This window comes from Phyllobates terribilis, unplaced genomic scaffold, assembly GCF_046119375.1.
Source record: "Phyllobates terribilis strain yellow unplaced genomic scaffold, ASM4611937v1 Scaffold_279__1_contigs__length_2497574, whole genome shotgun sequence".
Classification (NCBI taxonomy): Eukaryota; Metazoa; Chordata; class Amphibia; order Anura; family Dendrobatidae; genus Phyllobates; species Phyllobates terribilis.
In genome coordinates this window covers 1,790,293-1,807,200 of record NW_027363039.1, presented here as the reverse complement: position 1 = coordinate 1,807,200, position 16,908 = coordinate 1,790,293, and the positions used below count along the sequence as shown (strand labels likewise).

The window sequence follows — 16,908 nt, the reverse complement described above, 5'->3', positions numbered from 1 at the left end:
GGAGTTACCACGGTTACCGTCCTCCGCTGGCTGTGCAGTTACCACGGTGACCGACCTCCTACGAGGCTGATAATGAGCGGTCAGATCGGTGGAGGAGGCCGCGGTGGAGTTTGTGGCTTTTCCTCCAGATTCTTCCTGATAAATGTCTGATATTTGGGGCAGAATTCAGTGATTGTCGTTATATCGTCCCCTGTGATCTCCATCTTCTCCTTTATCATGAAGACGCCGGCAGGACGAGATCCCTCCAGCTGATCCAGTGTTCATCCCTCCTTCTCCTGAATGACCCCGAGGATGGACGAGGACGAGACCACCAGAAGATTATTACACTTCACCCTGGAGATCATCTCCCTGCTGAGCGGAGAGGTAACTCCTCTACATTTCTATCAGCTTTATTGTGTTATGTAACAAGTCCGACATCGGGAAGAGGAAATCCAGAAGAGGAAGAGAAGGATTCTTTACTGTAAGAGCAGTGATTGTGTGCAGCTCTCTGCCAGGAGGAGTTGTCATGGGGATTCCCTATAAGAGCTGTAGAGGGGCCTGGATGTCTGTCCTGAGTGTAATAATATTCCAGGTTATGGCCCCAGATTACTGGAGACGGTTATTGATCCCGGGATTTCTACTGATTGTCAGATCTGGAGTCGGGAAGGAATTCTTCTCCCTAAGTGTCTCTCTCCATACACAGGATTACACAATAGTGAGGAAGACACCGGGGGAGGGTGTGACTCCCATCATCCATCTCCAGGAGTCAGGAGGGCGGAGCCCGGACCCCATCACAGAGCCTCCCCTGCACCCCCCGATACATGAGAGGAAGAAGAAGATCCTAGAGCTCAGCAACAAGATGATTGAGCTGCTGACCGGAGAGGTGACTGCTGGGACATTATACAGGACAGCACTGGAGGATTCTGGGTGATGAGCGGAGAGGTGACTGCTGGGACATTATACAGGACAGCACTGGAGGATTCTGGGTGATGACCGGAGAGGTGACTGCTGGGACATTATACAGGACAGCACTGGAGGATTCTGGGTGATAACCGGAGAGGTGACTGCTGGGACATTATACAGGGCAGCACTGGAGGATTCTGGGTGATGAGCGGAGAGGTGACTGCTGGGACATTATACAGGACAGCACTGGAGGATTCTGGGTGATGAGCGGAGAAGTGACTGCAGGGACATTATTCAGGACAGCACTGGAGGATTCTGGGTGATGAGCGGAGAGGTGACTGCTGGGACATTATGCAGGACAGCACTGGAGGATTCTGGGTGATGAGCGGAGAGGTGACTGCTGGTACATTATATAGGAGAGCACTGGAGGATTCTGGGTGATGAGCGGAGAGGTCCCCGGAGAGGTGACTGCTGGGACATTATACAGGAAAGCACTGGAGGATTCTGGGTGATGAGTGGAGAGGTGACTGCTGGGACATTATACAGGATGGCACTGGAGGATTCTGGGTGATGAGCGGAGAGTTGACTGCTGGGACATTATACAGGACGGCACTGGAGGATTCTGGGTGATGAGCGGAGAGGTGACTGCTGGGACATTATACAGGACAGCACTGGAGGATTCTGGGTGATGAGCGGAGAGGTGGCTGCTGGGACATTATACAGGACAGCACTGGAGGATTCTGGGTGATAACCGAAGAGGTGACTGCTGGGACATTATACAGGACAGCACTGGAGGATTCTGGATGATGAGCGGAGAGGTGACTGCTGGGACATTATACAGGACGGCACTGGAGGATTCTGGGTGATGAGCGGAGAGGTGACTGCTGGGACATTATACAGGACAGCACCGGAGGATTCTGGGTGATGACCAGAGAGGTGACTGCTGGGACATTATACAGGACAGCACTGGAGGATTCTGGGTGATGAGCGAAGAGGTGACTGCTGGGACATTATACAGGACAGCACTGGAGGATTCTGGGTGATGACCGGAGAGGTGACTGCTGGGACATTATACAGGACAGCACTGGATGATTCTGGGTGATGACCGGAGTGGTGACTGCTGGGACATTATACAGGACAGCACTGGAGGATTCTGGGTGATGAGCGGCGAGGTGACTGCTGGGATATTATACAGGACAGCACTGGAGGATTCTGGGTGATGACCGGAGAGGTGACTGCTGGGACATTATACAGGACAGCACTGGAGTATTCTGGGTGATGACCCGAGAGGTGACTGCTGGGACATTATACAGGACAGCACTGGAGGATTCTGGGTGATGACCCGAGAGGTGACTGCTGGGACATTATACAGGACAGCACTGGAAGATTCTGGGTGATGAGCGGAGAGGTGACTGCTGGGACGTTATACAGGACAGCACTGGAGGATTCTGGGTGATGAGCAGAGAGGTGACTGCTGGGACATTATACAGGACAGCACTGGAGGATTCTGGGTGATGACCGGAGAGGTGACTGCTGGGACATTATACAGGACAGCACTGGAGGATTCTGGGTGATGAGCGAAGAGGTGACTGCTGGGACATTATACAGGACAGCACTGGAGGATTCTGGGTGATGACCGGAGAGGTGACTGCTGGGACATTATACAGGACAGCACTGGATGATTCTGGGTGATGACCGGAGTGGTGACTGCTGGGACATTATACAGGACAGCACTGGAGGATTCTGGGTGATGAGCGGCGAGGTGACTGCTGGGATATTATACAGGACAGCACTGGAGGATTCTGGGTGATGACCGGAGAGGTGACTGCTGGGACATTATACAGGACAGCACTGGAGTATTCTGGGTGATGACCCGAGAGGTGACTGCTGGGACATTATACAGGACAGCACTGGAGGATTCTGGGTGATGACCCGAGAGGTGACTGCTGGGACATTATACAGGACAGCACTGGAAGATTCTGGGTGATGAGCGGAGAGGTGACTGCTGGGACGTTATACAGGACAGCACTGGAGGATTCTGGGTGATGAGCAGAGAGGTGACTGCTGGGACATTATACAGGACAGCACTGGAGGATTCTGGGTGATGACCGGAGAGGTGACTGCTGGGACATTATACAGGACAGCACTGGAGGATTCTGGGTGATGAGCGGCGAGGTGACTGCTGGGATATTATACAGGACAGCACTGGAGGATTCTGGGTGATGACCGGAGAGGTGACTGCTGGGACATTATACAGGACAGCACTGGAGTATTCTGGGTGATGACCCGAGAGGTGACTGCTGGGACATTATACAGGACAGCACTGGAGGATTCTGGGTGATGAGCGGAGAGGTGACTGCTGGGACATTATACAGGACAGCACTGGAGGATTCTGGGTGATGACTGGAGAGGTGACTGCTGGGACATTATACAGGACAGCACTGGAAGATTCTGGGTGATGAGCGGAGAGGTGACTGCTGGGACATTATACAGGACAGCACTGGAGGATTCTGGGTGATGAGCGGAGAGGTGACTGCTGGGACATTATACTGGACGGCACTGGAGGATTCTGGGTGATTAGCGGAGAGGTGACTGCTGGGACATTATACAGGACAGCACTGGAAGATTCTGGGTGATGAGCGGAGAGGTGACTGCTGGGACATTATACAGGACAGCACTGGAGGATTCTGGGTGATGAGCGGAGAGGTGACTGCTGGGACATTATACAGGACAGCACTGGAGGATTCTGGGTGATGACCGGAGTGGTGACTGCTGGGACATTATACAGGACAGCACTGGAGGATTCTGGGTGATGAGCGGCGAGGTGACTGCTGAGATATTATACAGGACAGCACTGGAGGATTCTGGGTGATGACCGGAGAGGTGACTGCTGGGACATTATACAGGACAGCACTGGAGTATTCTGGGTGATGACCCGAGAGGTGACTGCTGGGACATTATACAGGACAGCACTGGAGGATTCTGGGTGATGACCCGAGAGGTGACTGCTGGGACATTATACAGGACAGCACTGGAAGATTCTGGGTGATGAGCGGAGAGGTGACTGCTGGGACGTTATACAGGACAGCACTGGAGGATTCTGGGTGATGACCGGAGAGGTGACTGCTGGGACATTATACAGGACAGCACTGGAGGATTCTGGGTGATGACCGGAGAGGTGACTGCTGGGACATTATACAGGACAGCACTGGAGGATTCTGGGTGATGAGCGGCGAGGTGACTGCTGGGATATTATACAGGACAGCACTGGAGGATTCTGGGTGATGACCGGAGAGGTGACTGCTGGGACATTATACAGGACAGCACTGGAGTATTCTGGGTGATGACCCGAGAGGTGACTGCTGGGACATTATACAGGACAGCACTGGAGGATTCTGGGTGATGAGCGGAGAGGTGACTGCTGGGACATTATACAGGACAGCACTGGAGGATTCTGGGTGATGACTGGAGAGGTGACTGCTGGGACATTATACAGGACAGCACTGGAAGATTCTGGGTGATGAGCGGAGAGGTGACTGCTGGGACATTATACAGGACAGCACTGGAGGATTCTGGGTGATGAGCGGAAAGGTGACTGCTGGGACATTATACTGGACGCCACTGGAGGATTCTGGGTGATGAGCGGAGAGGTGACTGCTGGGACATTATACAGGACAGCACTGGAAGATTCTGGGTGATGAGCGGAGAGGTGACTGCTGGGACATTATACAGGACAGCACTGGAGGATTCTGGGTGATGAGCGGAGAGGTGACTGCTGGGACATTATACAGGACAGCACTGGAGGATTCTGGGTGATGAGTGGAGAGGTGACTGCTGGGACATTATACAGGACAGCACTGGAGGATTCTGGGTGATGACCGGAGAGGTGACTGCTGGGACATTATACAGGACAGCACTGGAGGATTCTGGGTGATGAGCGGAGAGGTGACTGCTGGGACATTATACAGGACAGCACTGGAGGATTCTGGGTGATGAGCGGAGAGGTGACTGCTGGGACATTATACAGGACAGCACTGGAGGATTCTGGGTGATGACTGGAGAGGTGACTGCTGGGACATTATACAGGACAGCACTGGAAGATTCTGGGTGATGAGCGGAGAGGTGACTGCTGGGACATTATACAGGACAGCACTGGAGGATTCTGGGTGATGACTGGAGAGGTGACTGCTGGGACATTATACAGGACAGCACTGGAGGATTCTGGGTGATGAGCGGAGAGGTGACTGCTGGGACATTATACAGGACAGCACTGGAGGATTCTGGGTGATGAGTGGAGAGGTGACTGCTGGGACATTATACAGGACAGCACTGGAGGATTCTGGGTGATGACCGGAGAGGTGACTGCTGGGACATTATACAGGACAGCACTGGAGGATTCTGGGTGATGAGCGGAGAGGTGACTGCTGGGACATTATACAGGACAGCACTGGAGGATTCTGGGTGATGGCGGTGTCGTTGTTGTCAGGTTCCTATAAGGTGTCAGGACGTCGCTGTCTATCTCTCCATGGAGGAGTGGGAGTATCTAGAAGGACACCAGGATCGGTACCAGGAGGTGATGATGGAGGAGCTCCGGCCTCTGACATCACCAGGTGAGAGGAGACTCTTGTTGGCTCCGGTGGATGTGATGACGTCTCTCGGCCTCGTCCTATAATAGATGATTTTTCTCCAGACTTGCTCTGGTTTTCTCTACATTTTCTCACAGCTTTCATTCCCTGATTCTTCTCTTCTGATCTGTGAGTCGCGATTTCTCCGCTGTCGTCTTCATCAGTCTTGAGTCTTCGTCCTCAGCGGCTTCTTTCAGAATCTTTCACCTTCCTTAGAGCATCGGTCACATTTTGTCTGCAGATGTCCCAGCGCTTCTGTCCGTTCTCTCCTGTGAGATCTTTCGGTTCCTGAGTCTGTCGTGGATCGTTACTCAGCTGAGTCGGGGTTAATTTACTGATGATTTTCCCCCTAATCCGCTGTCCCTCATAATCGGTACCGGCTCAATGTCGTCATCAGTCGTGGTCGGGCGTCCGGCTCCTCCCTCTTGGCTGACACTTGTGTGACCTTCCTTGGTCTCCTCCGTTCATTCTTCTTCTTTGTGACAAATCACTTTCTCCGTACTGAACACAAAGTCCTGGATAAATATCGGCACCGGACCGTCCCTCAGACCCCGAAACACGAGTCCTGACATGAAGATGGAGCGTGGTGGAGCCGATCACCCCCCAGAGCCGGACATGGGGGCTCCAGCAGTTCTCGGCCCCCGCGTCTATTCACCACTCGCTCTGCAGGCGGAGAAGCACAGAACTTTCCGCACTGGAGGAGAAGATCGGATCACCGCGCACTCCTCTCTATAGGGGGAATGTGTCTCCTGGAGGAGAAGGTCGGATCACCGCGCACTCCTCTCTATAGGGGGAATGTGTCTCCTGGAGGAGAAGGTCGGATCACCGCGCGCTCCTCTCTATAGGGGGAATGTGTCTCCTGGAGGAGAAGGTCGGATCACCGCGCGCTCCTCTCTATAGGGGGAAATGTGTCTCCTGGAGGAGAAGGTCGGATCACCGCGCACTCCTCTCTATAGGGGAGAATGTTTCTTCTGGAGGAGAAGGTCGGATCACCGCGCACTCCTCTCTATAGGGGGAATGTGTCTCCTGGAGGAGAAGGTCGGATCACCGCGCGCTCCTCTCTATAAGGGGAATGTGTCTCCTGGAGGAGAGCGGCGATTCTGAGTACGGAGAGTTATAGACCATGCAATTCCCCATGGGAAATAAGATATGCAGAGAACGGGGTCTCTAGCGCCACCTACAGGAGGCTGCAATCATAGGAGTCAATAGCAATGTTTCAACCCCATCCTGTTGGGGAAAATTTCCATTTTTTTCATTTTTTTTTTCCTCTCCTTCCATAAGCCAGAACATTTCTATTTTCTATCCACAGATGTTTGAGGTTTTGTGTTTTTTTCGCAGGACACATTGTGCATTTTACCATATAATGTGCTGAAAACGGGAAAAAAAAATCCAGCTGCGGTGAGACAGTTAGTGAAAAAAAAAAATGCAATTCCACATTTATATTTTGTTTTTTGTTTCTCTGCATTTATTGGGCGGTAAGAACGACCTTGTGGCGATTTTCCAGGTCAGAACAGGTACAGCGATTCCAAACTTCTGGGTTTGTTTTTTGAATATATTTTTTGGGTTAAAAAGATTCTGTGGCATCGGACCAGACAATCTGTCCTTGGCTCCCCGTGTGCATCAGTAAGCACCCATGACCCCGGTGCCGGCTCTCTAGTTGTCCTTTCTACACATTGATAGACGCTAACCGCTGCGTACCGGGTGCTCCTCACAACACCGTCCTTCCGGGTTCTGTGACTTCATCCGTCAGCCGTACATGTGCCCTTTTTTCCTCCTTCAGAGACAAACACAGAACTTTTCAGCACTTGTTGCCTATTTTAGTGTTTATATCGAGGTGGATGTGGAGATTTAGGTCTATTTAAAGAATAATAAAAACACATTAACTCGTGGGTTTTTTTGGCTCTCAAAATACAATCCCTGGTAAATGGTCACCGTCCTTCCCCCAATCTCCATACAGTGAATTAGGAGAGAAGAAACCGATGGATGGAAATGTGGAGCTTTCTCCAGCTCCTCTGTGGTTCCATCCCTGGTGGAGAAGAAACTTGGAGAAGTTGTGTTTCTTAGTACGGCTCCTCCATCTGACTGACGAGGGTCTTCTCTGTCCCTCTCCTCATGGTCTTCATCCTCCGAGTGCAGAGCATAGAGCATTAGGCTTTGGTCTCGCTCATTATCACTTCATACTTGAGGCCCACAATGTGCTGTGTCCTTGGTACCGGTGGTGAGGACCACAGCAATGTAATTTATTCCCTGATACATAAACATAGAATTACCGGTTCTGAGAGACGAGTCTCATATATAGACAGATACACGGCAGGTCATGTATTCAGTCTCTGTGTCTCCACAGGTGGATCCAGGAGGAGAAATCCACCAGAGAGATGTCCCCATCCTCTGTATCCCCAGGACTGTCCAGAGGAGAATCACAACATCCCGGAGGATCATCAGGTAGACGGTGCTGAGCCCTGTACCGGATCTGTATATGGGGGGACATTTCTGATCGAGGTCATTGATGTCACAGATTTTGGTGGTTTCTTGTATTGTGCTGATTGTTACATCTGATATATCAGGAGGAAGATCCGACTAAGAATAAAGTGAAGGACGAGACAGAAGAAGAAGCGATGACGAGGGGGGATCAGCCGTGTGTGAGTGACGGGAAGGAGGAGATTCCTGTAGATGTTTCCACAGGTGTGTAATAATGACCGGCGTGTGATGATGATGATGACCGGTGTGTGAGTCCCTGTTGCAGTGAAGCTTTATCCTCTGTCCACATCACAGCAGAAGAGTCCGGTGATGACGCGGCTGCTCCTGTAGAGTCCGGCTGTGCACAGATGACTAACGGGGCCGCCTCCACACCTGTTTTTGATGATTTAGGAATCAAATTCTTAATTTTCCTAATTATATGACTTCTAATATTACTTCCATATTTTTATTACACAAGTCCCGTGCTGCCATATAAATGACTGAGCTTGTGATCCAGACAGAACCTTTGGCAGAAGATTCCCTGTAATGAGGCAGATGAAGGCATTGTGGACCCCGTCTGACCTGGATTTGGCATTCTCCGCCTTTTTCAGCGTGCGTAAAAGAGCCGTTAGCACAGTTTTGTGCATCTCTGAAAAGAAGGACACAGCTGAACAGAGGTCTGACGGAGTCCGGTGTAACTCTGCTGCCACATTATAGTGAATGGATCCCTTGGGGGTGTCATCTGAATCACGTATTTTGTAGATTTAGATGGAAACCCTGATGTAAGTGCTCAGCGTAGAGCGCAGGATAAATGTGATCTAAAATGTTCTGTACCCCAGAATGCCACCAATAAAAGCTTCTACTCAACCCACGAAAAACAAGTCCCCACTCTGGTTCATCATATTAACAAAAGCATAGGGTGTCCACATTATGTGACGTGGCTCCCACCTAATGAAATCCAGCAAAATCTGCTCATTTAAATATCCTCTCCTCCTGTGCCCCACAGTATGCTTAAACCACAAGTTAGCGTCCACATGTTTGGCATTATTGTAGCAAGGAGAGCCCACTTAATTTACAGGGTGCGTGTCTCCAGAAGCACAAGCTGAGCATAATGTACTAGGCACTGCAATATACCGGGCGCTACTGTGTACTGGGCACTACATCGTATGGGCGCTGTGACGATACATCTTAAAATTTCAATTAGCCAGATGATTAGATTTGTTAAGTCACAGTGGCTCAGTGGTTAGCACTGCAGCCTTGCAGCTCTGGGGCCCTGGGGTCAAATCCCACCAAGGACAACATCTGCAAATAGTTTGTATGTTCTCCCCGTGTTTGCTTGGGTTTACTCCAGGTTCTCTGGTTTCCTCCCACATTTCAAAGACATCCTGATAGGGAATTTATATTATGAGCCCCAATGGGGACAGTGCCCATAATGTCTGTAAAGCGCTGTGGAATCAATGGCGCGATATAAGTGAGTAAAATATATAAATGAATACACTATTATCTTGGTGTTGACTTGTAAATGTTTGTGTATTTATGTGCCTGGTCAATAAGAACAGACCAGTATTTGTATAACCCTGAATATTAACTTCTATTTGTTTGGAAACAAGGATGTTTACTATGCTAAAGACATGTTGCACTAAAAGGCAACTAGATGTTTATTTACAAGACCCCCCTGTGATACCAATTATGTAAATTGATTAGCTCAAACAATGCCCTCCCTAACACCTTACCTGTGAATGTGTACTTGCACAGACAACTGTAGCTATTTTTAAGGGACATGTGCTTCTGTAGTAGTTAGTCTTGAAGCAGAGAATCAGAAAGGAGAATGAGAGACATCCTTCAGGACAGTAGATGGGTAGCATGTCAATTCCATTCAAAGAGACACAGATTTGGATTCTACATGACTCCGGCATAAGGGTATCATCCCTAAATGGAAAGATACGGATCTCTGCTCCATTGACAATCAGAGAACAAGGATACATTTGGGGAGACCAGGTTGGGATGATGAAGTCACTTGGCCCCATGGATATGTTGTTTGGAGTTGCCGGGAGGGACCCACTGGTCGCCTGGAACCCATGGAGACATTCAAAGAAGCCAGATTGGGACCCACTGGTCATCTGGCCCCATAGAAACTCTTGGAAAAGCCAGGGTGGGACCCTCAGGTCAACTGGCCTTGTACCTTGATGGACTACTAGCTTCCTAAGCTTACCGCTACCTTCTCTCTGTGGGGACCCGCCATAAGCGAGAAGCCACTGGTTGAGGTAGTTGGTCCTGGAAGTTTCCAAAGTCGCAGCTGTTCTATCCCAGGCGGGCGGAGTGGAATGGTGAGACTGTGTAATGTTGCACCATCTTAGGTATTTGCTGGGATTGTTCTGTGTGTTTATTGTCCTCTTTGTGGGTCAGTAAAGTATTGCCACGCTGTTTTACCCTCACCCTGTGTTGTCTGAGTATCATTTCGCCCATGGAAGACCCCGGGTCTTCACATACACTATAATGGAATATTTGCATTTTCACTTTGCAACATCCACTGCTGCTCGTTTCTGAAAAACATTGATGGAGTCAAATCAATCACTATACCTGTAGATAAATTCCCAGATAGGTGTAATTTCCAAAACTGGATCACTTGAGGGGGGATTCTGCTCTTCTGCACTTAGGGGCTCCTTATATGGAGTCCGCAAACTATTCTAAAAAAATTTGTTCTCCAAGAGTCAAGTAGCGCTCGCTATATGCTGCCCCACGCTGCATATCTGACCGTCTTTTCCAAACTGTATCTATTTGTCTCCCGGTATGTTCCCTGTGTCCCTTCGTGACAATCTGTCACGAAAAAAACAGTCTCAGAATCAGTGGGATGCGTTGAATTACCACATAAAGTGATGCTGGTCAGAATTGTAAAATGAGGCCGTGTCATTAACCCACATAACGAGCAAAGTATCTTGGTCCTTTAGGGGTTAATGTACCTTCAGCACTATTTCAGTCTTCTGAGGTTTCCTATTATGCTCTTATGCATGCTGTGGACATGATTACGGTGGCCGGAGCTCGACTGCTCCTGGATGTAGGGCCGCCTTTGTGACTAGTCAATCTCATTTTCATTTGGTACTGAAATATTAAAACTCCATTGAGTGGACACTTTTCTACACTAAGGGCATGATAGGAAGCTTGCTACGAGAGTTAAATGCCACTGGTGCTACATTAAGGGGTTAATTCCTGATGACAGGTTCCCTTTAAGAACTGTCTATTTGCTGTCTGGTCTCTGCCACCCCTGACTTGTGCCAATGTCACCAGTTTATAAGTGTTATTCACTTTACCCGTCATTGTGTTAATGTTATGGCATGTAGTTGTCTTCCTTATTACCAGTACTTTCACTGACGAGGGTCTTCATTGTGAGATCCATAAAATACATTCAGAAATCTCTTTGGATATGATTTTTTTCTTTAACACAAATCTATGTTTCATCCTTATAGGAAATCTTTGTGAGAATAACGGTTTATCACTAAATTGTAAAAAAGAAGATATCAGGAAGCACTCTAATGGAGGAAACCTCATCACCCTTCCTGCACCTCCTGGACTTCACAGCACTTCACTTTCTTATAATCCTCCTGATCATGAGGAATCATCTCCTGAGCAATCTCACATTATTACCACTATTCCAGGTGACACAGTGGATACAAGACTTCAGTGTGACAAGCAATTTACTAAAAGCTCAGCTCAGACACAAAGAAAACATAAAGGAGAAAAGCCATACTCATGTTCAGAATGTGGGAAATGCTTTACAAGTAAATCAAAATATGTTATACATGAGAGAATTCACACAGGAGAAAAGCCGTTTTCATGTTCAGAATGTGGGAAGTCCTTCACAGATAAAGGGAGTCTTATAAAACATCAGAGAATTCACACAGGTGAGAAGCCATATTCATGTTCAGAATGTGGGAAGTCCTTCACAGATAAAGGGAGTCTTATAAAACATCAGCGAATTCACACAGGAGAGAAGCCGTATTCATGTTCAGAATGTGGAAAATGCTTTACAGATAAAAGGAATCTTATTGCACATCAGAGAATTCACACAGGAGAGAAGACATATTCATGTTCAGAATGTGGAAAATGCTTTAAAGATAAAGGGAATCTTATTAGACATCAGAGAATTCACACAGGAGAGAAGCCCTATTCATGTTCAGAATGTGGGAGATGTTTTATAGATAATTCAGTGCTGGGTAAACATCAAAGAAGTCACACAGGAGAAAATACTTTTTCATGTTTACAATGTGGAAAGTCCTTTACATATAAATCAGATCTTGTTAAACATCAGAGAAGTCACACAGGAGAGAAGCCATATTCATGTTCGGAATGTGAGAAGTCCTTCAGAGGTAAAGCGAGTCTTATTATACATCAGAGAATTCACACAGGAGAGAAGCCATATTCATGTTCAGAATGTGAGAAATGTTTTATAGATAATGCAGTGCTTGTTAAACATCAAAGAATTCACACAGAAGAAAAGCCGTATTCATGTTCAGAATGTGGGAAATGCTTTACAGTCAAATGGAGTCTTATTATACACCAGAGAATTCACACAGGAGAGAAGCCATATTTGTGTTTAGAATGTGGGAAATGTTCTAGAAGTAAATCAGATCTTGTTAGACATCAAAAAATTCACACCAGGGAGAAACCGTTTTCTTGTTTACGATGTGGAAAAAGCTTTAGAGATGAATCAAAACTTCTTGTACATCAGAGAATTCACACAGGAGAGAAGCCGTATTCATGTTGACTTTGAGAAATGCTTTACAAAAAAAATCAAGTCTTTTGAGCCACGAGAGAAGTCACACAGGAGAGAAGCCGTATTCATGTTCAGAATGTGGGAAATTTTTTACACATAAATCATATCTTGTAAAACATGAGTAGTGAAACAGGAAAGAAACTGTAATTATGTTCTCTGTGTTTCATCAATTTTAATAAACATTGCTCAGCATAAATGAGTACACCCCTTTTGATAAATTTTATTTAATATCTCACTGAACACAAGAACAATTTCTAAAATTTTGCCAACACTGAATTCCATAGAAATTTTTTTAGAATCAAAACATGAAAGTAAGGTTGATTAGTGATTTGGTACTCGCCCGAGCATCTCAGTGCACGAGATGCTTGGTACTCGGTGAGCATATTCTGAATGCTCGGGCGGGAGCCTGAGTCCTCGCCCTGCATGTTTGGTGCTGTTCAGACATTTAGATGCCTTAACATGCAGAGATTGCCTGCCAGTCACGGTAATGCCTCAGCCTTGTTGGTTGTGGCATTACAGTGATTGGCTGGCCGCATAGCGTCATTGGGTCTATATAAGATCTGGCGCCGCCATGCTCGACACAGTCACTCCGGAATCAGACATTGTAGGGAGAGGTGCTGCTGAGCGAGGGAGAGAATTGGCGGTTGTTTTAGTGAGGTATTCCACAGCATTACAAATCTACATTAACAGTCCTTCTAAGGACTAATGCTACTGAATATTAATCCTGGTGATAGCAGGAGTTAGGCAGGCAGAGTTTGTGGAGAGTGTATACAACACAATAGGATCCTTTGCATATTCTTTCTGCTGCTGTTACTCATATCCATAGTCCTAGATATCAGGGCTAATATTCTTATTGCTCTTAATCCTGATAATTTTGGTGAAAGCAATATAATACACCATTTTTACTGCTCCATTTGCTTGTTAGCAGCATACAGTCAGATTTGGTTGATTTTAACCCCTTCGCAACCCTGGGATTTTCCGTTTTTGCATTTTCGTTGTTTGCTCCCTTTGTTCCCAGATCCATAGCGTTTTTATTTTTTGGTCAATATGGCCATGTGAGGGCGTATTTTTTTGCGGGACGAGTTGTACTTTTGAACGACATTACTGGTTTTACCATATCGTGTCCGGGAAAACGGGAAAAAAATTCCAAGTGCGGTCAAATTGCATAAAAAGTGCAATACCACAGATTGTTTTAAAAAAAATTTTTTACCACGTTCACTGAATCCTAAAACTGACCCACCGTTATTATTCTCCAGGTCATTACGAGTTTGTAGACACCAAACATGTAGAGGTTCTCTTTTATTTAAGTAGTGAAAAAAAATTCCAAAGTTTGCTAAAAAAAAAAAAAATGGCGCCATTTTCCAAGACCCGTAGCGTCTCCATTTTTCGGGATCTAGGGCCGGGTGAGGGCTTATTTTTTGCGCGCCGAGCTGAAGTTTTTATTGATACCATTTTGGGGTAGATCCGATGTTTTGATCGCCCGTTATTGCATTTTATTGCAATGCTGTGGCGACCAAACAGCGTAATTCTGGTGTTTAGAATTTTTTTCTCGTTATGCCGCTTACCGATCGGATTAATTCTTTTTTTTATATTGATAGATCGGGCGATTCTGAACGTGGCGATACCAAATATGTGTATGTGTTTCTTTATTATTATTTTATTTTGAATGGGGCGAAAGGGGGGTGATTTAAACTTTTTATATTTTTTAAATTTTTTTAATATTTTTAAAAACATTTTTTTTTTCACTTTTTGCATGCTTCTATAGTCTCCATAGGAGACTAGAAGCAGCACTTGTCTGATCACCTCTGCTACATACAGGGGATCAGCAGATCACCTCTATGCAGCAGAAATGCTCCTGTGCTATGAGCACCAACCACTAGGTGGCGCTCATAGCGATCAGATCTTGACAACCACTGGAGTCTGCTGCAGACCCAGGGTTGTCATGCTCACGCATCTTTGACCTGCGATCAAGTGACGGGGTCACGGCTGGGCGGGGTAAGTGATGTGCTTCTGGCGCGGCAATGTTAAATGCCGCTGTCAGAGATTGACAGCGGCATTTAACATGTTAACAGCCGCGGGTGGATCGCAATTTTCACCCGCGGCTGTTGCGGACACATGTCAGCTGTAATAATCAGCAGACATGTGCCCGGTTGAAAAGGGGGTTACAGCCTGGTGCGTACTAATAGGCCACAGGCTGTAAAGGGGTTAATAGCATTGCTGTATTGTGGAAGCAGAGAAACTTGTCCATCATCTCAGGTGGTCAGATATTACTGCGGTAATAATCCAGACATTTTTGGGAACGTGACAGATATTATACTCCATTTAAAGTCTGCCAGTTGTGTGTTCAAACCTATTCACACTTGGTCGCTGACCAATAGCATATCTATTAGGGCAGTGTTCCCCAACTCCAGGCCTCAAGGCCCACCAACAGACCATGTTTTCAGGATTTCCTTAGTATTGCACAGGTGATATTTACATCACCTACACAGGCAATAATTCCATCACCTGTGCAATACTAAATCCTGAAAACATGATCAAAGCTATACATGGAGTGAACATGCATGATTATATATAAAAGACCCACCAATACAATTCAAGATTGACATCACATGATTAAACTACCAATACAAAAGACAATCAAAATAACGTCACATTGGGGGCATGGCCTAGCCAGGGATGTAGGCAGACGTGTTCCGGTGCTCTCTCGCCGACCGTCGCTGTGTGCGCCGACCCGGTATACCGCTGAGCCCTTCAGACACCGCCGGATCCTGTGAGAAGCTCTCCTGCCGCCCTGGGGAGCGTTTCTGACGAGCAGGAAAGAAGTAATGACCCGCACCAGGCAGCGAGATACTGGCCCTGGTAGAGGAGGCAGGGGTCAAGATGGCGCTGAGACTCAGGAGGAGGCGGCCAGAGAGAATGCGGCGTGCTCCAGGAGGACGTCGGCTGCTGCACGCCTTGAGAGGTTTGCAAGAGTGGAAGTGGGTGAACACAGTGCTGGACTTTCAGAAAGGGAGGCTGGGGCAGAAGATGGTATGGAGGATCAGGAGAATACTGTGGGTGCAGGAGACTGCGGCTGATGGCTCTGGAGATGAGGTGCAGGACAAAAATATGGAGTCTTCTGCTGACCCTGCTGTGTAGGAACTCACCCTGAAAGATGTGTTCACTGTGGTGTCATACTGCAAACAGGCGCTTACAAAGTTGTCAAAGCAGGTTACGGGTGTGCAAGCAGGAATTACTAACATTAAAGCTGCCATTCAGAAAGCCGATGTCCGCACAGGAGAGATAGAGGAAAGAGTGAGCACGGCGGAGGACACCATAATATCTCTACAAGCTGCTCAGAAAAAGCCGGACAAGCAACTAACAGATGTCACTGCTAAAAATGATGACTCGGAAAACAGGTCACGACGTAACAATGTCAGGATAGTGGGGGTTCCGGAAAAATCAGAGGGATCAAACCCTACAGAGTTTATTGAGAAATGGCTGCTGGAAAAATTTGGAACTGATAAACTGTCAAAGGTCTTTGTTGTAGAAGGAGCTCACAGAGTCCCACTGAGACCCCAGCCTCCTGGAGCAGCCCCCCGGGCCATGCTGGCGAGGCTCTTAAATTACAGGGACAGAGACACTATCTTACGTACGGCGAGGAAGATCAAGGATTTAACAATTGATGGACAAGATATCTCGTTCTACTCAGACTATTCACCCACGGTGCAAAGAATGCGCATGAATTATAGAGATGTAAAGAAAAAATTGAGAGACATGGGACCGGCGTATTCTGTGATGTATCCGGCCAGGCTGAGAGACATGGGACCGGCGTATTCTGTGATGTATCCGGCCAGGCTGAGAGACATGGGACCGGCGTATTCTGTGATGTATCCGGCCAGGCTGAGAGACATGGGACCGGCGTATTCTGTGATGTATCCGGCCAGGCTGAGACTGGCTGCACTGGGTAGAGGACACTTTCTGCAATTTCCGGAAGAAGCTCTGGACTGGATTGAAAAGAATTCTAGACGAGTGCGAGAGCACAAGGACGGCTGAAGAGAGGGAGATTGTGGTTTTGTGAATGTGATTTATAATTATCCTTTTTCGGTTGCATTTAACTATTTGTTGCAGGATACAAGTCTGATCATGGACTGGAGCGGCGTACTGGTGGTGCATACAGTTTATATACCTTTT

At 47.5% G+C, this 16,908-nt stretch overlaps 2 protein-coding genes across 2 annotated transcripts in view; both read left to right on the top strand.

Moving 5' to 3' along the window:
* Nucleotides 1-16,908, top strand: part of LOC141220271 (uncharacterized) — a 255,305-nt gene that overhangs the window by 164,618 nt on the left and 73,779 nt on the right. The window lies entirely within an intron of this gene.
* On the top strand, nucleotides 6,525-12,893 carry LOC141220268 (uncharacterized). Its single transcript, XM_073666219.1, has 3 exons — nucleotides 6,525-6,545; nucleotides 8,072-8,189; nucleotides 11,429-12,893. Exons 1-3 carry the CDS (start codon nucleotides 6,525-6,527, stop codon nucleotides 12,724-12,726), a joined length of 1,437 nt encoding a protein of 478 aa, XP_073522320.1. The 3' UTR covers nucleotides 12,727-12,893.